General features: G+C 39.9%; 1 protein-coding gene across 1 annotated transcript in view; it reads left to right on the forward strand.

Annotated features, from left to right (window-relative positions):
- Positions 1–24,954, forward strand: part of LOC115144747 (receptor-type tyrosine-protein phosphatase T-like) — a 184,927-nt gene that overhangs the window by 1,927 nt on the left and 158,046 nt on the right. The window contains exons 2-5 of the mRNA XM_065021624.1: positions 4,174–4,287; positions 7,655–7,790; positions 15,475–15,504; positions 19,393–19,544. Coding sequence (XP_064877696.1) covers positions 4,174–4,287; positions 7,655–7,790; positions 15,475–15,504; positions 19,393–19,544 — 432 coding nt within the window. The remainder of the gene's footprint in view (positions 1–4,173; positions 4,288–7,654; positions 7,791–15,474; positions 15,505–19,392; positions 19,545–24,954) is intronic.

Below are 24,954 nucleotides of genomic sequence, written 5' to 3' on the forward strand. Positions count from 1 at the left end.
CTGATCACTGAAAATGGAAAAAAAATATCCATGCGCCTCATCAACCAATTGTTAAAGGTGACCCAGATTAAATGAGGTAGAGGTTGCAATACCTACAGCTTCCACACGATGTCAACAGTCTTGTCATTTGCCTACGATTTGTTTCTTGGTCAAACGAAGAAGAGACAAGCCATTTCTTCAGGTATCCGACCGGATATTTTGGTTGAGATTTACCCGGACATTATTTCCCAACCCACACCAAACGTGATCGCGACACGCAGGTTAAAATGTCAAAACAAACTCTGAACCATTGACATTCATTTTGGGGACAGGTCGAAAATCATTAAACATGTATGGCAATTTAGCTAGTTAGCTTGCACTTGCTAGCTAACGTTAATTTGTCTGATTTAGCTAGCTTGCTGTTGCTAGCTAATTTGCCCTGGGATATTAACATTGAGTTGTTATTTTGAAATGCACAAGGACCTCTACTCCGACAATTAATCCACACATTAAACGGCCAACCGAATCGTTTCTAGTCATATCTCCTCCTTCCAGGCTTTTTCATCGTAACTTATATGATGATCGCATCTAAACTTTCAATGTATTACCACGACTACCGGCAAAACAGTTAGTCTTTCAGTCACGCACTTGGGTATAACCAATGAGGAGATGGCACGTGGGTACCTGCTTCTATAAACCAATGAGGAGATGGGAGAGGCAGGATTTTCAGCGCGATTTGGGTCAGAAATAGGAATGAGTTCTATTTTAGCCCTTGGCGTCACAGACGCTCGTTGGCGCGTGCGAGCAGTGTTGGTGCAATAATTGAATAACATGGATTTCTAAATGTATTTTGCAACGCTCGCACACGCGAAGTGTCCGTTCTGGTCAGCATGTGAGTATGTAAACTTCTGACTACAACTGTATATATACATTTCTTAAAAATATACATTTTCCTTTATTATTTTCCACTAACATTACCACCCTTCCCCTAATTGGAGTAAACTAAATGAACGACTATAGTTAGGCTTCTACTTCCAGCTTATACAGTACATACTATATGCATTTTACGGACACAACCTATTTTACAATAGTTATATTTTGTTTGTTTTTACTCCTGTCCTTCCTCTACCCTCAACCTCTCCCATCTATCTCTTAACATCTTCCATATTGGATTTCTACTTGCCATATATTTTTCAACTTTGCTGTGATGTTTCACAAAAGTTCTGAACTTTTCTGTTCTCATAGTGTCATTGATTGTAAATTAAAAATATATATTTTTGCTAAAAGTATTATTATATTATTGATCGATTGACTATGAATTTTAATGCCTCAAGCCTCTTGGTGCAATGGGTTAGATTTTGGCCTGACAATTCCAGAATTCGCAAAAAAATGATATAATCTGGTCTATTTCACACTATTTGACCAGGCCTATGTCTAGTATGGTCTGTAGCAAGTGAAAGATTTTTTATCAAAAAACAAGTAGATATCATGTTTCTGTCAACACATGCGTGGCAAGGACAACTCAAATGATCCTGTTTTATGCCTAAAGAAGCCTGTTTCATAGTTGAAATGCTCTTTGTTGAGGACAAGTTCTCAGTTCTGGACGGAACATTGATCATAACTTGTGGTATACATTGTAAACAAAGCAGATAAATGTAGGGCATGTTCTTTTTATCCAAACTGGAAAATAAATAAGTCAGATAATGGCTTTTAAAGCCTTTAAATTACTGCGTGTCCTTCTGACCTAAACATTAGTGTTGACATTTTGTTTCCCGACTCCTAGTCTTGGTACCAATAGCATTGTGCATTGTTTACAGTGCCGATTAATCACATTAATCTGAGTCCATCTGACAACACAGTAGTGCTCAGATTGTAATTCCGTTAGAGGCACTCAGCATTGCTGCTCTAATCTCACAGGGCTACCGCATGTTCTGCCAGACAATAGCCCCCCATGCAGTGCTGTTTCCTCTGAAATCCCACCGCTGCCACCAGTGTCACTCATCTCTGCCACCCTTACGTAATCCATCAGCCCACAGATGCGCTGTTAATAAAGTTTGATATCCTCTTTCCATTTTGATGCATTACAGGGGATCTCACGAAATGTGAGCAATTAATGTGGCAGGCTGTGGAATCAATCTATCCCTCTATGGATGAGCTTAAGTTTTAATATCATGGGTTTTAGTCATAATTCCTATTTGATACCTAATTTTTACCTCAGCCCAAAGTAAAAAGCTTTACATATTTCTTTTTAGCCAAACATCCATGTCTGTGGGCGTGCAGGAATGCACAGGGAGAATTTAATCAGGGGAAGATTACAATTTTGATGATGATGGATCAAGGGGTTCTGTATTAGGTACCAAATCACTCAAGTCTTACGGGAACCCTGCAATTAAGAAGTCAGTTTTGCAATATTCTTTAGAACAACAGATATCCTCAAAAAAACAACTCAAGATGGGTATCAAAAGGGCTTCGTTGTAGGTTGTGATAATTTTCACTGCATCTCTTGTTTTGTCCTTGGGAACTGCAGGCATAATGGGCCTAGATATACACTATATTGTTTATATTGTTTATATTGTTCATGTGAAAAAATACAACCTATGTCTATGACATAATATTCCCATGAGTATAAGGGAGATGATTGGTCGGTCAGAGCCCTGTTAAGTATGTCTGATTGTTGGACAGCTCTGGTGGTATCTAATCAGAAACTGGGCTAGAACAGCCAGATAGGGGGACTAATGTTACATTATGACCTTTTGAACCCAATCAGCTTTTGGCAGGTTGACGGCGAATCAGGTTGCAGAGTAAAATGACAGAGACACATAGCCATTTTAACAGAATCACTTGAGGAAGGATGCATACCATATGCCATAAAGCTGTTCGATACACACAAATATAGTGTCTTTATTGTATACAGTAAACTGAATTGTGTGTTTTTCCCTTTTCCCATTTTTAGGTTAAGTCTATGTAGTTTACATTCAAAGTAATTTAAAATGTATGTTAGTAAGTGTACCCCTTATGTACAATTTAGCCACTTAAGTGACTCTGCTGAGGTTAAGGTTCACCGGCTGTAAATATATTTGTCCGGAAAGGTAATGCTACAGTAGGGCTTAGAGAGTCCAAACAGATGGTTTATAGCTTTGAGTAATGTTATGGCCTGGCACTGAGAGAACGGTCAGAAAAGGATGCTCAACCTCTGTGACGCCTGATCTGAGTTTGGGCGATATAATGAGGCCTCAGACCTTGAGTCTTTGGTGAGTGTTACGGACTCTGTGGAGAACGTTGCTGTCTACCCCTTTGTGTGCACAATGTTTTTAATAAACATTCAAAATACAGTCGTGGTTGGCTTTATCCTTTGAATCCAGCATTTCCACACCTGAACAACCTAAATTACTAACACCAGATCCTGCAAAGTTAAGGGTTTATGTGAGCTACTGTAAGTCATTGATCTTTGGATAGTACAATGTTCAGTATACCTGTGTGTAGAAATAAAGAAATATGCAAAGATATACCTCAAACTGTTTAAAACTTGTGTCAAACGGACATTTTTTCAATCAATAGTTCAGTAAATTGAAGTCCAAGACATGCCAGGGTTATATTCTTAATCTGTTGGTTCAAAGGATATTTTGTAAAAAGGGATAATGTAAAAGAGAGGCTAGAAATATGACACCCACACATTAGAATGAGTCTACTACTGTGCTTTAATTGTTTATTTGTTTATCAAGATTGCTAATTCATTTCGGCATGTTTACAAAAGCCTTTCAAATCAAATAATATTGTAATAGTCACCTTTCGCCAAATACAACAGGTTACAGACCTTACAGTGAAATGCTTACCTACGAGCCCCAAACCAACAATGTACTTAAAAAAGATATATATACAGTGAGGAGAACAAGTATTTGATACACTGCCCAAATTGCAAGTTTTCCTACTTACAAAGCATGTAGAGGTCTGTCATTTTTATCATAGGTACACTTCAACTGTGAGAGACGGAATCTAAAACAAAATCCAGAAAATCACATTGTATGATCTTTAAATAATTAATTTGCATTTATTGCATGACATAAATATTTGATCACCTACCAACCAGTAAGAATTCCAGTTCTCACAGACCTGTTAGTTTTTCTTTAAGAATCCTTCCTGTTCTCCACTCATTACCTGTATAAAAGACACCTGTCCACACACTCAATCAAACAGACTCCAACCTCTTCACACTGGCCAAGACCAGAGAGCTGTGTAAGGACATCAGGGATAAAATTGTAGACCTGTACAAGGCTGGGATGAGCTACAGGACAGTAGGCAAGCAGCTTGGTGAGAAGGCAACAACTGTTGGCGCAATTATTAGAAAATGGAAGAAGTTCAAGATGACGGTTAATCACCCTCGGTCTGGGGCTCCATGCAAGATCTCAGCTCGTGGGGCATCAATGATCATGAGGAAGGTGAGGGATCAGCCCAGAACTACACAGCAGGACCTGGTCAATGACCTGAAGAGAGCTGGGACCACAGTCTCAAAGAAAACCATTAGTAACACACTACGCCGTCATGGATTAAAATCCTGCAGCGCACGCAAGGTCCCCCTGCTCAAGCAAGTGCATGTCCAGGCCCATCTGACGTTTGCCAATGACCATCTGGATGATCCAGAGGAGGAATGGGAGAAGGTCATGTGGTCTGATGAGACAAAAATAGAGCTTTTTGGTCTAAACTCCACTCGCCGTGTTTGGAGGAAGAAGAAGGATGAGCACAACCCCAAGAACACCATCCAAACCGTGAACCATGGAGGTGGAAACATCATTCTTTGGGGATGCTTTTCTGCAAAGGGGACAGGACGACTGCACCGTATTGAGGGGAGGATGTATTGGGCCATGTATCGTGAGATCTTGGCCAACAACCTCCTTCCCTCAGTAAGAGCATTGAAGATAGGTCGTGGCTGGGTCTTCCAGCATGACAATGACCCGAAACACACAGCCAGGGCAACTAAGGAGTGGCTCCGTAAGAAGCATCTCAAGGTCCTGGAGTGGCCTAGCCAGTCTCCAGACCTGAACCCAATAGAAAATCTTGGAGGGAGCTGATAGTCCGTATTGCCCAGCGACAGCCCCGAAAGCTGAAGGATCTGGAGAAGGTCTGTATGGAGGTGTGGGCCAAAATCCCTGCTGCAGTGTGTGCAAACCTGGTCAAGAACTACAGGAAACGTATGATCTCCGTAATTGCAAACAAAGGTTTCTTTCTGTACCAAATATTAAGTTTGCTTTTCTGATGTATCAAATTATTATGTCATGCAATAAAATGCTAATTAATTACTTAAAAATCATACAATGTGATTTTCTGGATTTTTGTTTTAGATTCCGTCTCTCACATTTGAAGTGTACCTATGATAAAAAAAATTACAGACCTCTACATGCTTTGTAAGTAGAAAAACTTGCAAAATCGGCAGTGTATCAAATACTTGTTCTCCCCACTGTACATATGAGATGAGTAATATAGGGTATGTAAACATTATATAAAGTGGCATTGTTTAAAGTGACTAGTGATACATTTATTACATCCAATTTTTTGGCTAGAGATTTGAGTCGGTATGTTGGCCGCAGCCACTCAATGTTAGTGATGGCTGTTTAACAGTCTGATGGTCTTGAGATATAAGCTGTTTTTCAGTCTCTTGGTCCCAGCTTTGATGAACCTGTACTGACCTCACCTTCTGGATGATAGCAGGGTGAACAGACAGTGGCTCGGGTGGTTGTTGTCCTTGATGATCTTTATGGCCTTCCTGTGACATCGGGTGGTGTAGGTGTCCTGGAGGGCAGGTAGTTTGCCCCCGGTGATGCGTTGTGCAGACCTCACTACCCTCTGAAGAGCCTTACGGTTGTGGGCGGAACAGTTGCCATACCAGGCGGTGATACAGCCCGACAGGATGCTCTCGATTGTGCATCTGTAAAAGTTTGTGAGTGCTTTTGGCGACAAGCCAAATTTCTTCAGCCTCCTGAGGTTGAAGAGGCGCTGCTGCTCCTTCTTCACCACGCTGTCTGTGTGGGTGGACCATTTCAGTTTGTCCGTGATGTGTACGCAGAGGAACTTAAAACTTTCCGCCTTCTCCACTACTGTCCCGTCGATGTGAATAGGGGGGTGCTCCCTCTGCTGTTTCCTGAAGTCCCCAACCACTTCTTTGTTTTGTTGATCTTGAGTGAGAGGTTATTTTCCTGACACCACACTCCGAGGGCCCTTACCTCCTCCCTGTAGGCCGTCTCATCATTGTTGGTAAGCTCGTTGAGAGAATGCCAAGAGTGTGCAAAGCTGTTGTCAAGGCAAAGGTTGGCTACTTTGAAGAATCTAAAATATATTTAGAATTGTTTAACACTTTTTTGGTTACTACATGTTTCCATGTGTTATTTCATAGTTTTGATGTCTTCAATATTATTCTACAATGTGGAAAATAGTAAAAATAAAGAAAATCCCTTGAATGAGTAGGTGTGTCCAAACTTTTGACTAGTACTGTATATTAATTAGGTCTCCTTAACATTCATTTATGGTGTTTGTTTGTTTAAAAAAAAATCTAATAAATGTATTTATATCAGACCTCAATGCACCTCCTGAAAAGACTTCCTGGAGTAAAAGTAACATCTATAGAGGTTGAACATACAGTAGAAGCAGCATGTTGTGGTACCCAATGTCTCCAAACAGACAGCAATACTAGCGTGTACTTCCCGTAGTCTTTGTATTGTTCAAAGGAAGCATTTTGAGTTCTGGTTACTTTTGTAAGCTATGGAAGAAGCTGGGAATAGCTAGCAGTACTATAAACTCGCTCAACCTATCCATTCTCTCCCTCACTGTTCACTGTATGTCCAAGCTACTTCAACAACCCATGCTACCATTTTCCTGCATGTCTTTCTCAAATCATTGGTTGTTCAACATTAGTGCACTGTATGTCCTCTGTGTTTTAGTGTGGTGCAACTGCTCTGTAAGATGAAAAGCCTGTTGAAAATAACAACTCATACGTATTAACTCAACCACAAATACTTTGATGCAAGAGAAAATGACCTTACTCTAACTTGTGTATTTCCAGACGTTTATTTGCACGTTGATTTCCACCATTCATCTGTCCTGTGTGAGAAGCACCCTTTCACAAGTTTGCTAAATCTTAATTTATCTTGTAATCGTTTGGAGTTTATCGATCAGGATATAGCTAACATTTCCGCCAATACCCGTAACAGCAACACTATACCTAATCATCTTTTCACTTTTCACGAAAATTAATGTCTCCCTTGCATTAGTATTAATGACCCTGCCATTTCTTTGCATGACTTTGTGATCTTGTATTTAAACAAAAGAAAGGTTCTCTCTTTACTGTGGATGTTTGTTTCTATGTGTTTGCATCTATTTGTCCGTCTGTATGTATGAGCGTGTAAGCGTGTACTCGCATAAGTGTTTTTGTGTGCACATACACACATATGTGAGTGTGTATGTGTGTAAGTGTGTGGTTAGAGTGTGCGCGTGTGTGTGTGCACTGTCTACAACATGTGTGCAAATGTGTGTGTGCAGATGTGTGTATACGTGCATATGTGTGTGTGTATTATTGCATATGTGTGTGTGAGTGCGTTTTGTGAATGTGTTTGTGTGTGTATGGAGGATGGTTGCCCCAGGGTAAACTCCCCCCTCCTCTCTGTGATGTGTCTGTGCCTGTTTGTAGGCGCGTCCACCCAGGACTCGGACGCTGTGGAGCCCGAAAAGCAGGTGGACAGCAACGTCAAGATGGCTGGTGTCATCGCAGGCATCCTCATGTTCGTCATCATCCTACTAGGAGTGGTTCTCACCTTTAAACGCAGGTAAAGAGTGGTCGAGAAACTCCTAGTGTGTCCCCGATGCTGCAAGTGGAAATATGTCAGCTACTATAGTACTAGTGGCCTCACACCATAGTGTGACCCAATGTCCCATCCGCAATATGACTAGAATACTTCTAAGGCCTCTGTTGAGCTGAAGTACCATTGGGACTAACTCAGAAGGAGGAAGGTATGTTTTTAGGGGGGCTATGGACACACACAGCTTTCTATGTCTTGTTAACATGCACACTGGCTTACTTCCATCACATCTCTGTCTCCTTCCTGTCTCTTGCTTTCCTAAACTACCCTAATCACATACTGCCCATGCCATTTTGCTATGCTAGGACCCACAGTTAAAAAAAATCTATAATTCCAAAATGTGTCGCCTAATTACTCCACATATACAGAGAGGAATTAAACTTTGAAATATCTTACTACTGTACTTCATGACCATTAATTTGTGTCATATAGGAGTAGGCTATGCTGTTGAGACAAAATTGCATGTCACAATCACCATTGTTCTTGAAAATAAATTATGATAATTTCATGAATAAAAATGAATAAACAATCAACAATTAATACATGTAATCATAAATACATCATATTTTAATATTTGTTAACATTTATAAACAAGGCATATATGAATTGGCAACCAATCTGGAGACAAAACCGTGGGTGTTACAGGGCCTTGGGCTAACTATGCTAAATGGACAACTGGAAACCAATACTCCCATAAATAGTTAAGACCGCTAGGCAGCCAAGCCACCCGTGGAGGATATAGATTGTGGAGAGGGAGAAGAAGTGCCTAGGCTTCGATATCCTAAGACGCCTGGCATGCTGGATCATCTATATTTCATTCTTGCAACCTAGATAGTTCGGGGGCAATGTTTTTTAAATTGCAGTGTTTTACATGGCTTTTAGCCACTATCAATTATTTGTGGAGAAAACCTGTTGGAAGCGAGTACACTGTCCATTTAATCTTCCAAAGTTGTGTTACACATGTTTTAGAGATTTCCAAATGGACTTAGTTTTTTTTTACTAATAACATACGAATGAATTGAATGGACAGGCAAATACTTAATGGTGATTTTATGTTTTCCTGCCCTGTAGTTTCAGCCCTTAGGACTCTTACAGCACTGTCAAATGTGCTTTTCAAAAAGTCCCAGATAAAAACCCTTAAATAATTCATGGTAAACTCACAAAATTGTAGCATTTTGTATCTGAGCTGAGAATACCACTAGCAAGGTAGTGGGGGAGTCACTGTCTATTTTAATTGTTATCAGACTAAGACTACTGGTTCTGTAACAAGATTGGAGCTGGAGAACTCCACAGTGCTTCTCAGCAGTATTTCAGAGAATTATGGAAACTGAAAGCTTTTTCTCTTGGCGTTTATTGCGGGTTTTTTTGCTCCCAAGCTTTTTTTCTTGAGGAACATCAGGCATTTAGGATTATAAAGTTGAGGTTTATTAGAATGATGGATCATAAAATACACCATCAAACCAGCACATTGCAGTGGTGTGATGGTGTATGCTCACATATACAGATACCCTTCATGTGCAATCAGTGATTGAGAGCCAGACCAACCCCTGCTAGGGCACAATCCTAATCTCCATTTGGACAGGTGCACATGTTGACCCAGTACATTTTTGTCAAAAACCTGTCTGCCTCTGCCAGGATGCTAAAACTTTGCTGCAAGTGGATCGTTCAACAAGACAATAACCCCAAGCACATATCAAAATCGACAAAGAAATGGTTAATTATCCACAAAACAAACATTTTGCAACGATCATCTCAGTCACCGGACTGTGGTTTGAATTGAAGAGGGAATCCATAAGCGAAGACTAATCAGTCAATCACCACCTTCCGGAGACACCTGAAACCCCACCTCTTTCAGGAATACCTAGGATAGGATAAAGTAATCCTTCTCACCCCCCTTAAAAGATTTAGATGCACTATTGTAAAGTGGCTGTTCCACTGGATGTCTTAAGGTGAACGCACCAATTTGTAAGTCGCTCTGGATAAGAGCGTCTGCTAAATGACATAAATGTAAATGTAAAGACTAAGGATATCAAGGATTTCAGTCATTTTTTGCTCATCTTTATCAAGGGTGTCAATAATTTCGGACCCCACTGAATGTTCGTATGACAAAATGTCTCAACATAATCTGTGCCAGTAGTCTACATGTTCACATCCATCACTGTTGTCTGCCCTTTTTTCTAACACTAGTCTCACGCCCATGTCTCTTATCTTCTTCCTCTTCCTCTTTTGGCCTGCGCCTGCTAGAGAGATACACACATGGAGAACTCTGAGTGTGGGGTATTGTATGTTTATTTTCAGCTACGCATCTTAAGATCGTGCCTCACCATTGTTTTTTTTACCCATCTGTGATCAGATATGTAATTCATTTCCGACACATGCACGAAAATTCACGAGGCCATTACTTTTGGATACTCTAACAGTCACTGTCGGTTGCACCATTTGGGATTTCTATATTTTGTCTGCGTTACTGTGATTGTACAAAATACCACTTAATGTCAGTTTTATTCGTTGATTTATTTGTATCTTGCCTCATGCATTGTCAGTTGAGTATTAGATACATTATCTGCAATGAGATATTCCATAAAAGGATCAAATTGACCAGCCATAGGATGAACTTAGAGATTGCATTATCATATTAAATGTTCATTATCAGAGTGAATTGTATGCCTTGCATTGTAAGTACACCTTTCAATAAGGTTTTTATTGTTTGATTTACATAAATCCCCCTGGCGCAACAATGAACCGCTCTTACAGCTACTCTTTGCTACTTACCCACCAAGTGGAGGGCTTAAAACTCAGTTCCATGTCAAATTAGTCATTATTTTCCACAAAAAATGCCACTACCTCTTTTGAGTGGTGCACCAATTCAGATTAATTAAGCATTCACCATCACAGCACGTTTGTTTGCTGATTGGGTTGTGTTCATTACTGTAAGCTATACACAAACACACATGCTATTCACATAACTATGGTGTGTGTCTTTGTGGTTCAACTAGAAGCTGTATGTTACAGTGAGTCTATCCTCTAATAATCTAAAGCTATCAATTGAATCATGTCAAAAAAGTAAATGATATACAGCATTTGCAACACCTGCCAAATCACAGAAGTAAGAAAATGCTCCTTACTGTAATATCTCTCAATAAACAAAATGTATCTTAAAATAGCCCCATGCCAACTCATTTCCAAAACAAGCTTCAGCAGCCACGTTTCCTTTAGCAGATCCCATCGCTTTACTATTAATCATTTGTTCCGATTTCGAATTATCTTTAATACCACTTCAGTTCAGACAATGTACCTTTCAGAGCATGAAGACATTAAAACGGTTAACCAAAGACAATTAGTAATTTATTGGTGCAGCAAAGGCTGTTAACATGTTGAACTCCCCGCAAGTCCATCCAGTCATGGGCTGAGTGAGTTAAGTGTCCATTCAGTCGCAGCCAGTCCCAGTCCATTAGCCACTCATTGCCCATTCATGCAGTGTTCTTGTAGCAACAGCGAATCTCGCCCTTGTCTACTGATACAAGGTTGAGCCCCTTCCTGAGTTGTGACATGTGGACCTTTTTATAAATAATGGACTGGCAGAAGGGTAAACATCTGATGATGGTCCACACATGGCTGTGGTGTCAGCTATTGGTTGTCAGTGGACACACACACACACACACACACACACACAAACATGTATGACACACACACTGTCTGCCTTCAGGCCAAGCAGCTGTTGTCTTCCAGGGCGTCTCGGCAGCCTTATCTGTGTGTGTGTGTGCGTGTGTGCGTGCATTTGTGTGTGTGTGAGTGCATTTGTGTGTGTGTGTGTGTACGTGCGTGTAATGTGTTCCTGACCATTGCTCCCCAGTCTGTGTGCTGGGATAGCCATGCAGAGAGAATGACATTCCCACACACAGATGTGAGAGCTGGGGTGTTTGCACAAACGGATGGTGGGGTGATGGGGGAGGATAATGGACCACAGTGGACATGGCTGACAGAGATAATTGAAATCCCTAATGTTAGACTACCAATGTATCATAGCCATTAGGTATGGCAAGATATAGTCATCATTGATGCAGTCACCCAATGGTTGATCTAATATCTGATCTATACAAAGTATCAGTGTAGATGAATGCCATTAAATAAGATCATGCAGCGTGCTGTAAATCTACAGGAGGTACAGAGAGAGGTATTTGGTACAACACCATATCGAATATAAGTAGTCTTACTGAGTAGTCTTAAGTAGTCTTACTCTCAGTCTTACTGAGATTTATTCTGTGTTCAGTGAAAGATTGTTAATCTGGTCTATATTTTTGTCATTGGATTTTGCTCATCCATCTGAATGTGTGCATGCCTTTAATTCACATGAATGTATTTGCATGTGTACGTATAACGTATGTGTGTGTGTGGTATAATGAAACATGTTCACAATTGATATGGATGCGTAGTGTGTGTAAGTGTGTGCGTGTTTGCTTGTGTGCGTGTGTTTATACAGCAATGGTATTTGAGTGTCATGTTTACATAGTACAACCTTTAAAGTTGTTACTCCTATTTGACAACAACCACCATTCATAATGGATTACCAGATATGTCAATTGCCAGATACAGTAATTCGTTCACGGTAACCTTTAAAGCAGAGTTTTTTGCGTGAACGTACACCGAGAATACAAAACATTAAGAACACCTACTCTTTCCATGACAGACTGACCAGGTGAATCCAGGTGAAAGATATGATCCCTTATTGATGCCACTTGTTAAATCCACTTCAATCAGTATAGGTGAAGGGGAGGAAGACAATTGAGACACATTATGTATGTGTGCCAGAGGGTGAATGGGCGAGACAAATTTATTAAGTGCCTTTGAACCGGGTATGGTAGTAGGTGCAAGGCACACCGGTTAGTGTCAAGAACTGCAACGCTGCTGAGTTTTTCACACAACAGTTTTTCATGTGTATCAAGAATGGTGCACCACCCAAAGGACATCCAGCAAACTTAACACAACTGTGGAAAGCATTGGAGTCAACATGTTGTTCAGTCAATGCCCCAATGGATTATGGCTGTTCTGAGGGAAAGGGAGGGGGGGGGGGGTGCAGCGCAGCTCAATATTAGGAAGGTGTTCCTAATGTTTAGTATTCCCAGTGTACTGTATACCGTCGCTCGCTATAGGTGGGTAAGGGTTAAATCAATGTCATTGTAGATATTGTATTCCTCCACATATACGCAGAATGCATTTCATAACAAATTTATAATCAGGTATTTGGAGCCCAAAATAATTATGCAGCTCTCATGCAGTGGTGCATTGAGAAGCATTGTGCAGTTTTACGACAATAATATTTATTGCTACCTTTGACTGCCACAGCTCTAGCTCTCACTTCTCTTTATTAAAATCATAAGAACAATGTCAGCAGCTCTTTTAAAAGGCCATTGAAATAAGATAGCAGAAGGGGTAGATCGTGGCTACATATGTGCCTGGCGGTATCGACTGTTCCCAAAGTAGAAGATTGACACAGCTCTATCTCGCTCTATAAGGAAGCCTTCTCATTAAATTGCCTTTTTACTACCATCACATCCAATTCAGACAGCTGCAATCTGTATTTTAATTTAAAACAAAAGTTTGGGAAGAATCAAACTTAAAAGGTGTTATCTTCTCACTCTTTCTACATATAAGTGTTGTTTCCTCTTACAGTTAATCTATTTGCATCTGGGATGGTTTAGGCCTGTAATGGTTGAGTCTGCCTTCACACCATTTGGCTCAGGTTTTTAGATTAGATAGACACTCACACGTTAAGATTGTTTTGAGGAAAAAGGAGGAAAAACCCTAAGTTCTCTGGTCCAGATATACAGGATCTGCATACCAGACATATGTGTCCCGTGTAGTGGATTAAAATGTTGGAGATATCTGTAATCTAATTCCACCACTACTTCTCATATTGTACGAGATCTTAATCCCACCTCACATGAGCTCATAGTGAAAACATCAGTGAACCATTTCAGTGAACCATTTACAGCAGTGGGCTACATCATGTTTCTTGGTAGTCTTAAATCTACTTTGAAACAAAAGTATACACCTCACACACATGGTTATGAGTTTTAAAAAGACACCTGTACCATGTCAGATATAGAGTTTAAATGTTTAGTTTGTTTGCGTCCCAATATTACACTTTATATACATCCCGGAAGACTGAAATATAACGATACCGTTTGACATAGGAACACCGGATAGTCGGATGTTTTAATAGATTTTTTATTAATTCTGAAAGGATGAAAAATATGAATAACATTCCACCTATGAGGCCACCAGGCACTTTGACTGCAGGAAAGGGCATCCAGGACTATCAAACAGAGGACAGGTTTGAAGAGAAATTGAATCCAATATTATATCTGACTGCAGCACATACTGTAGGTCTATAATGTTGATTCCATTAAGACATATTGGATATCTACGTGTCTTAATCCTTCTTTCTTCATAGTAATAGGGGCAATCATACAATTGTCAAAATGTCATGGCCAAATCAACTCAATAATTGGTTTAATGTTACTTAAAATGTGATTTGGCCATTTAAAGAATGTCACAATTCCCCCTATGACTTCCATTGATTGTTAGCTAGTTTAGCGGTGGATAAAGTTAGCTGAAGTGTATGCCTGTCTAAAAGAAAACCGATCCATAGATTACATTTTCTCCTAGCCCAGAGACTACATTTTAAATTGAGGAACCATCTAATATCAAGTTGTAAAATCCTGAAATTCCCCTTTAGTGTAGTAAGTGGGTATCAATTGTACCAAAAAAGACTACGCTAAACACATCACTGCTTATCATAAACAGACCAGTGAAGAGTTGCTTTCAATGCTGTAGGTATTTGTCACACACATTTACTCATTTTGATATTTTCAATATCAACATGTTTAGGAACTACAAACCCTTAAAAGAAACAACAGATACCATCTGCTTTTCAGTCACAAATCTCTGCTTGCCAATTCCTTCAACGCTCTCTGCATGTCATTTGTGAATGTTCTACCTCTCAAAAGAGACTCACACACCACGCATACTCTAATTTCCACGCTCAGGTTTGTTATCGTTCCTATAGTAGTCAAGGTGTCAAGCGTTGCTTTTTCTCTCGATCTCACGAAACAGAATGGCAGAACAGTATGTCATTAAAACATCCCCCTCCCCCTCTTTTACTCTCACTCCTCCTCCCATCCCCACTCTCCTATTTCTCTGTTCTCCCAGACTCTCATTGTCTATTCAGACAATTCCATCTCTCTCAAGGAGTTTCAATTTGATGGGAAGCCAGATGTGCTATTTATTCTTTAAATTTGGGTGAATTATTAATGAATTATTTAAATATGTATTGTTTGGGGTATATTTATTTTATAAAATGGCACCAGGAGTTTGAGTAGAGTACTGTTGCAACTATATAGGAGCACCAGTCCAGCCTTTACTATAGACAGGTGGTCCGTAGGCACTTGCAGAGCTCAATGGGAGAGTTGGTTTAACTGGATTGTAGACAGACAGTCCCAGGCCAGCAGCACATCAATGTCTTTAACCCGTTCTTGACATTTTCTCCATCAGCTCTCCTAGACGTGGGTATTAAAGAACTAACTAATGCAATCTGTTTGTCCTTTTTGGGTGCTAAATTTTGTCCCACTGGTCTACCTTCATGCTTCAGAAGAAATGCATATTCCTACTCTTATTACCTGTAAGTAGCATTAAGGAACTACCCTTTCCCAATGTGATGTTTCTCTCTCTTTTTATTATCCTCACTTATTTTGTTTCTTGTTTCTCATGTTCTTGTATTACTAAACCACTGAAAACCTATTTTAAGTCAGCCCTATAGACATGCAATTGTCCAGTTACTGTTTATGAAACAATTGAATACAGCAAACTCTACAACTAGAGAATTAGGTTTAGATTATTTAACTGTAAGGCTTTTTTGATGGTCAGTTATGCTGCAAGAAAAAATATTACTTCAATACCAAGTATTTTCTCAATCAGACATGCCATGATGGACAAAGTATCTCAACACCTACACAAATAATATTCATGTATAGCCCCCCCCCCTCCTCCTGTGGACCCATGTCTAATGTTAATGTAAGCCTATTGTAACTCCTAGTCCCCATTTCACAAAGCCTTATGTAAGTTTAGACCTAGTTCCTGCAAAAGCTACTTTCCTATCTTCACCGAAAATGCTAGACTGCATTAGACAGATCTAAATGTTCAGTTCCTAACATAGCAGAACAGGCATCATGAAGACTTAAAACTGCCTGAGATCTATGACCTCAAAGAAATTACTTCTTTACGCTTAATCTATGCAATTAAATTGATGGCTATTACAATTTCACACTGGATGAATTGTTTAGTTTGCTTAGTGCAGAGTGTGCAGAAGCGTGGCTCTGGGATGTTGACCAGGCATGTAAAGGATTTAAAGTGTTTCAGAATCCACAGTCCTGCTTCTGCAGCTGTATTTATTTTTCCCTTTTCCTCAAAACTCTTGCAATATAGATGAAAGTTTGTTGTTGACTCCCAGTGGTCATTGCCTGGAGCTTACTCTTGAGCAGCTGCCATGCAGGTTGAGTAGAAGGCCCACAGGCTAGTACAGGCCACAACACAGATACACTACCCGGGTGTGTAGTTCAAACAACATTTCCGTACTCACATGACCTATATGAGGATGCACTGTAGGCCAATTGTTTCTTTTCGTCCCCTGTTAATATTGTTTCAATGTCAGTGCAATTAAGGCTTTCACTAATTTGAGTCTTATCTTTGGGGTCTTACAGTGTTTCCCAGAAACAACCACACTAGCCTCAATCTCTACTCTAATCTTAATTAAATAATCTATTATTTAGCTTGAAAACAGCAAAAACCTTTTGAATCACCAAGTCAGTCTTACTTTCCAATGCCATGAGATAAGCAACAACACAAGAAAACTGAGGACTTAATTCACACACTAACTCTTTCCGAAAGGCATTCCTTCAGACCTGTCTCCCTCTCCTTTGTGCGTGTGTGTGTGTGTGTGTGTGTGTTGCATGTTGACCATGCTGTAACATACCCATCCTGCTAAAGCGCATGCTGACACTCACCTCACCATCACGGCTGGCTGCTTACTCACTGTCTCACAAAGGGGTTTTGTAGTGAACATTTGCAAAACCGAGCTTGATATGTTTCTTGGTGAGCATTCGTTGTGTCCTCTGTATGCATGATGAGAAAAAGGTAATAACGTACCCGCTTTCCCTTGATATAACGGAAAGTTATCGATGTGAATCAACAGGATTCACATCGTTAGCATGATGTGGCAGATGTCAGAAGCAGATAAGATTGGATATTCGTGTATGAGCAATGATATAACAGTGTCATGTAGCCTACTACCACATGCTTTAACATGTGGGATAGACATGAGTAGCTTTAATTGCCTGACCTTTATCACAGGTGTCACAAAGTTAGATCATCCATTCAAACTCTGGCTACCACTTGACTGCTTATAAGACAACTGTTTAAATCATGGATGGGTAACTCCAGTCCTCGGGGGGCCTGATTGGTGTCACAGGTTCATCTCAGCCCCAGCTAACACACCTGACTCCAATAATCAACTAATCATGATCTTCAGTTTAGAATGCAATTAGTTTAATCAGCTGTGTTTGCTAGGGATGGGGGGAAAAAGTGACACCACTCCGGCCCCCGTGGACTGGAATTCCCCATCCCTGATTTGTCATAAGCAGTCAAGTGGAAGTCAGAGTTCGAATGGACGATCTAACTTTGTAGCTCCGCTACAGACATTTTATTGGGCTAGTACAATATTTCAAGATTAGATACAAATATTGTACTAGCCTAATACAATGTGGCGGAGCAGTCATTTGTGGAGACAATAGAAGGCCAGACAGACAGTGCAGAGATAAGTTATAAGTGGATAGATACACAGAGGAACAATTGGTATGGCACACTAGAGAGCAGGCCATACTGTATTAAAGCTGATATGTGGCCTTACTGCCGGCTTTCTTTTTCTCCCTTCTCTCTACCTCACTACACTTTCTATTCCCTCTCTACTTCACTCCCTACATAAAACTAGCATCTCCCCCCCTATCTGTCAGCCTTTTAGACTATTTACAGAAAATCTTTCTTCCTTCCGCCTCTGTCATTCACTCTCTCTCTTTTATAGTAGAACCCCATGTCCAAATCTCTCCTACTCTTCTTTCTGTCCCACCACTTTCTTCCTCTGCCCACTTTCAAAGTAAGAATAGCAAAGTTGCCACTATAGCCACCAATCAATACTTGAAATTTGAAGCCTACTACCACAGCTGTACAAGTACATTGTAGGTTGTAGGGAAGGTCTGCCTGAAATGATGAGAGCAAAACTATTACAGAATGAATATTTCAGAGGGCTCCCTCTGTGACATCAAAGTAAAAACACATCACATGTCCACCACCATTCACACACACCCACACTTACTTCACATACAAACATTCATGCTCCTGTTCGCTCGCACACTCATGCACATTCAGACACAGCTCCATATTGCCACTATATTAAGACCTGGAAACGTATGTGGGGGAAAAACGGTGCCTACAGATATGACCATCCTGTTATTGCTTCTTGACTCCGAGGTTTTGCTGATGCAGCGTTTGCCTCTGTCCTTAACCCCAGCTGCTGAGGAAGCAAAGGACCACATTTGTTTGCAAATGGAAACTGTACTGACTATCATGCTTCCATATTCCACAAGGCCTGTCATAAATGACAGAATTTCCCAAAGGAATTCTGTTGAATGCCTTTATCTGCAAGAGCTAAAGCGTCCTTCCAACTGATTTTCATGGGATATTTATTTATGCAACGCTCATCAACAGGCCTTATAGATACCTAAACCTTTGTAATAACTCAAGCCTTGTCTGTCCAACTTCGGAAGCAAATCGAGGAGTATTAAACTACACTGCAGTTATTAGTCAATCCCACCACCATGGAGTCTGTTGAAGGTCGTTATAGAGGTAACAATGATTATATACTGTAGTCTCAAACTCATCTTTGAAACAGACTGACTAACAGTGAAGTATTTGTTAGAATATAGCCCTTTGAACTCGAGTAAAATGGTAGGCAACTGTTGTTTTTTATTCCTTGAGAAACAGTCCAATTAAGTACCTGATTTGCTTTGTTCCACATGGCAAGCTTCTGACTTTGAAACCCACAAGTTTCTTCATAATATCATTGTGACATCCAAAAACGCTGAGAAAACTAATAATTTTCATCCAAACGAATGATTGGCCAAATCTGCTATCAGTCACTATGACTATGAAGCCTGCAATGGTCAGGAAGGGTTCTATTCCACAATCACAGGCCAGTAAATAGTGATTTCACCACATGGAATAAATCATTGCAGATTATTGAACAGAACACAAATTTTTGCCTTAAACGCAACAAATAGCCCACATTATTTAGCTGCAAAATACTAGATACTCAACAGTGCATAACATGGCCACTCTTTACTTTTTACTCCTTTACCTTTATTTAGTAGTACAAGTTTGTTGTATGATTTCTGTGTAGTTCAACTACACCATTATCTGGTCTCTGAGTGACACTGTTTGTTTTGGGTGGCGGCTTAAGGAAACTGGCCAAAAAACAGAAGGAGACAGCCAACAGCAGCACCCAGCGTGAGATGGGGCCGGTGGGCACGGCTGACAAGAGCACCACCAAAGTCAGCACTCTGCACAAGGACGACCCTTTCTCCACCAGCAGCCAGGACCTCAATGGTTTCAGTGAGTTAAGCAGGATCTATTAATAAAATTGCAAAATTCCCAAAGTTCCTCAGAAGTTTTTCAGAAATCCCGGTCTGTACCAATTCCTGTCAGTCCTAGCCTGTTTTCTCTCTGGTCTCTCTTCCCTCTGTTCCACTCCTATTACCCTAATTTACATGCATGGTGTTACCCTTGTCTGGAGTTTAATTCACACTTAATCTCACATTTTCGTGTGCTGTTCTGTTTTCTTTAAAGGTTATCTCCTTTAAAGTCTGCTTTGTGTCCTCCTTTGATCACCACATAATAATTAGCCAGGCAGCTGTTGGTTTAACAGCTGGTTTGTCATTCTCACTGTCTTTACCATACTGGATGACCATATTCATGTAAAGTGCAACATATCCTCAAATACTTCAGCATTAAACCATAGTGCACTTAAGAGTCACATCTCAGAATACAACATTAGAGGTGGGTTGCAAACACTTCAATTCAGTGTAATCTGAATCCACCAACGTATTACGGCTCTGTTTACAAGGTTCTTAGGCACCCACCCCGATACAGCAGTAATGACCATGAGTAGATGCCAATTGCTCTTCTCCAAATGGATTCCATTTTAGCTCCAAATCAAGTTACTGAAAATACTTTTCAATAACACACTTCAGCGAAAGGCGAATAAGGTTTGGCCATTTTCTCCAAGCTGTAGGTGTGGTCCAGCCTGCTGTGTGGCAGTAGTAATTATGAGGGCCCTCTCGGAAGCTTTTTCTGGAGAAAAGGTCACATTGGCTTCTGGGAAGAGATTAATTTGAAAGTCCAGGTCAGCTGGAGAGAAAAAACGTCTAAACTAATATGTACAGTAATTGCCTTCATCACACTGTCCATACTTCACCTCTGCATCTAACCCAACTACGAAAATTCCCTATTAGCTTTTAAAACTTAAGAATAAAAGAAGAATGTGCCATGTAATGTTATTTCTGTAACGATTCTGTGAGGAAACAAGTCCATTGTTAACTGATTTGTACTATTTTGGTCGTAATGTATTGTGTCAGTTCCCAAATCCCCTGAACGTCCAATTTCTCTTTTCGTTTTTGATATAATTAGGGGTTTACCTTCACATGTTCAAAACTCAAGCATAGATTTGTAACTTTTTTCTAGTATGGCACACATAAAGAGGCCATGAGTAACTTGGTCAAAAAAAGGCCGTCGACTGGGATATAGGTGGCACTGTTATAAGCAGTTTCACTTAAACACTCATATCCACCGCCACATTTGACCTAGAGTTTGAATGGAGGCGTCTTTCCACATGCTGAACAAATTTGCCTCTAGGATCCATAAGGTTTTCCTCCATCTTGGACGTTTTTGAAAACTTTTGAAAAATGTATTCTCTTGAACCATAAGTCTAAATAAAACCAAATTCTGTATGTAGGCCCATGGTACATATTATAAGTTAGTGTGAGAAAAGCTTTGGTTAAGATTGCTGAGTTACTGATAAACCAGAAGATCAGATATTACGTGTCCATTTAAATCCACTTCACAATGGCTTATCAACTTAACTTTTTAGGGTCATCAAAGACATTACCATGGTGAACCAAGTTAAGTTTAACATTAACATCTTAAAAAATAAGGAAACTATTAACAATTAACTTTAACTATGTAATGCTAATGCTTTAAAATAATAAAACAAAAATATTCTCATCGACTAAAAGTCCGATTCCCTTCAAATTTGGTATCATCACAATAGTCCCTAAAGAGTTTGAGAAAATAACATTGATGCATTCAAAGACGGCCACACTATACCAGTAGATACATATTAGCACATGCGCTAATATGCTAAACATACAGTGCCTTGGGAAAGTATTAAAACCCCTTGATTCTTTCCACATATTGTTGGCAGCCTTATTGTAAAGTAGATTTTTAAAAATCTACACACAATACCCCATAATGACAAAGCAATAACAGGTTTTTACATTTTTTAGCAAATGTATAAAAAATAACAGGTGAAATATCACATTTACATATGTATTCAGACCCTTTACTCAGTACTTTGTTGAAGCACCTTTGGCAGCGATTACAGCCTTGCTTTAAGCTTGGCACACCTGCATTTGGGGAGTTTCTCCCTATTCTTCTCTGCAGATCCTCGCAAGCTCTGTCAGGTTGGATGGGGAGCGTTGCTGCACAGTTATTTCCAGGTCTCTCAAGAGATGTTGGATCGGGTTCAAGTCCGGGCTCTGGCTGGGCCACTCCAGGACATTCAAAGAATGGTCCCAAAGTCACTCCTGCGTTCTTTTGGCTCTGTGCTTAGAGTCATTGTCCTGTCTCCCAGTCGTTGCCACTGAAAAACATTCCCACTGCATGATGCTACCACCACAATGCTTCACTTTAGGGATGGTGCAAAGTTTCCTCCAGACGTGTGACGCTTGGCATTGAGGCCAAAGAGTTCAATATTGGTTTCATCAGACCAGAACATCTTGTTTCTCATGGTCTGAGTGGCTTTAGATGCCTTTTGGCAAACTCATAGTGTAACAGTTGTTAAAGTACCCTGTGAATTTCACCAGGGTCATATATTAATATGTCATGTTGATTTGTTATTATGCATGCCTGCATCCTGGGAGTAGGGGAGTGTGTACTTACGTTTTGCCCTGCGTGCTTGTGCTCAAATCATTTTGATGCACTATGAGGTAGGCACGCTTTTTCTGTCATCTTCAGAAAAGTTTGATTATTTTAAGCACAAAGTCATACACACAGTGTTTTGTTCATGAATAATGTTGTATATTCAAAGGTTACTCATAGGTGGATGGTATTGTTAAGATGCACTTGTAATTGTACTTTTTAGGATGATATCAACATTCTGAATTCAACATGTGGTTAATAGCTAGCTAAGGTATTAGCAGGCTATTGCATGTGTGAACGATGGCTAGCTCCTCGAATGATCCCAGTCCCTCCTATTGTGCATCTGTTGTAGAAAGAGGCGACGATTCTCAGAACATACTGCATGTGCTCTACAAATGTTTCATTTCCTTTTGGATGAAGGTATGTGGTTTTATCTATGTAAAATATGTTATGTATAATAAGGAGAGGCTGAACACATTTTTGTATTCAAAAATCATTTTGATGCACTATGAGAGAAAGAGGCGACGATTCACAGAACATATGTGCTCTACAAATGTTTTATTTCCTTTTGGATGCAGATGCAGGATGCAGAGAGTGAATTCTGCTTAATTAAAACTACCTGATCTCCAAAGTCCCACGTCTATGGTCTCAATCAACCACACACAACGCAGAGTTACAGCGGTGCAGTACAGCACCGGTTACAATAGCAGGCTGTCATGTGCCTTTTACTGAGGTGTGGCTTCCGTCTGGCCACTACCATAAAGGTCTACTTGGTGGAGTGATGCAGAGATGGTTGTCCTTCTGGAAGGTTCTCCCTTCTCCACGGAGGAACTCTAGGTCTCTGTCAGAGTGACCATTGGGTTCTTGGTCATCTCCCTGACCAAGGCCCTTATCCGATTGCTCAGTTTGATTGGGTGGCCAGCTCTGGGAAGAGTTCCAAACTTCTTTCATTTAATAATGATGTAGGCCACTGTGTTCTTTGGGACCTTCAATGCTGCAGAAATGTTTTGGTATCCTGCCCCAGATCTGTGCCTCGGAGCTCTATGGACAATTCCTTCGACCTCATAGCTTGGTTTTTGCTCTGACATGCACTGTCAACTGTGGGACCTTGTATAGGCAGGTGCGTGCTTTTCCAAATAATTTCCAATCAATTGAATTCATCACAGGTGAACTCCAAAAAAGTTGTAAAAAATCTCAAGGATGATCAAAGGAAACACGATGTACCTGAGCTCAATTTCAAGTGTCATAGCAAAGGGTCTGAACCTGTTTTGCTTTGTCATTATGGGCTATTGTGTGTAGATTGCTGATGGAATCGTTTTATTTAATACATTTTAGAATAATGCTGTAACGTAACAAAATGTGGAAAAAGTCCAGGGGTCTGAATACTTTCCCGAAGGCACTGTACTTTGTTTTTGGGATGGGGCATTTCTGTTTCTGGGAGATGCTGAGATAATGCAAATACCCTTTCGTAGGATATATGGAGTGCAGGCTTATGGGGTCAATTTGAATTCAAAATAAAATGTATTGTAAAAATGAAATATTAAGTCTTAAAAAATGTATAGAATTGTAAGCAAAAAGAATGATATCAAAAGCAAAACAAACAAACTGGCAAGCAAGTTATTTTAGAGAGAGCAAAACTAATTTAAAAGCAAGAACAAATTATTTGAAAACTAATGCTAATATAGTTTTCAGGTATACCTCTCCAACAATTTTTATATAACCGTTATTTAACTAGGCAAGTCAATTAAGAACACATTATTTACAATGACGGCCTACACCAGCCAAACCCAGATGATGATGGGCCAATTTTGCACCTCCCAATGACGGCCTGTTGGGATACAGCCTGGATTCAAAACAAGGTGTCTGTATTGATGCCTGTAATTCTGACATGCAGTGCCTTAGACCACTGCGCCACTCTGGAGCCCCAACAACCAACCCTATTGAATCCCTTTCACCTATGCTATTGCCTGCAGTTACTACATGTAATGGCTAAGCTTCCTTAAACTAAAAGGCCACTTCTATAAATGTGTAAATACAGGTTTGGTTCCTTACTCGTTTCCATAGATAAAGCGAGAGTTGCTGAAGTAGTTCAAATGTATTTAGTACTCACAAGTTAATTGTCCATTGTTTGTCACATAGATTCCAGGTTGGTAAGTAGTGAAAGAAAGCATTATAATCCAGATGACGTTAAACAGGTTTCAAGTGATTTGATTGGCAAAAGGTAAAATCCCAAAGTACAAAATATAAGTAGGAACATGCTAATTAAATCCAAAAGAAATGGGAGCAACATCCAAATGAAATCCAAACAAAAGAAACAGTAGAAAACTGAAGCTCTACTAGGCATCTTTCATCAGGTGCAATGACCTGTCCTAATGAGTTACTGACAACATCTTTACCATTAACCCCTTCATTCTGCATTTTACAGGCAAACTATAGGTGTCACAATAGCATCCATAAAAGGCTCCTAAATATACAAATTTAACATAATGAACAGTTTACATACATTCCTGTACAATAATAAGCATTTTCTATACATGTATAAATATTTCATAAATCAACCATAATAAGTTCAATACATTTTCTTTCTAACACTGCCTTTGGTTAGGTTGGCTAGTTTTGGAGTGGCGGTTCATTCTAACCCAACGGCTTGAGACAAACACTTTTTGCCTTGTCTCCATTCGTCCACATGGTTGCTGACTGCGCTTTGCTACCCCTGACAAAAATTGTGAAGATTGGCCTTTCGTTTTTGTAATAACCACAAAAAACAGATACCATGGGAGAACCTATTCATGTAAGTAAAAACGTTTTGAAAATGTAAAAAAAATGA

This window comes from Oncorhynchus nerka, linkage group LG2, assembly GCF_034236695.1.
Source record: "Oncorhynchus nerka isolate Pitt River linkage group LG2, Oner_Uvic_2.0, whole genome shotgun sequence".
NCBI lineage: Eukaryota > Metazoa > Chordata > Actinopteri > Salmoniformes > Salmonidae > Oncorhynchus > Oncorhynchus nerka.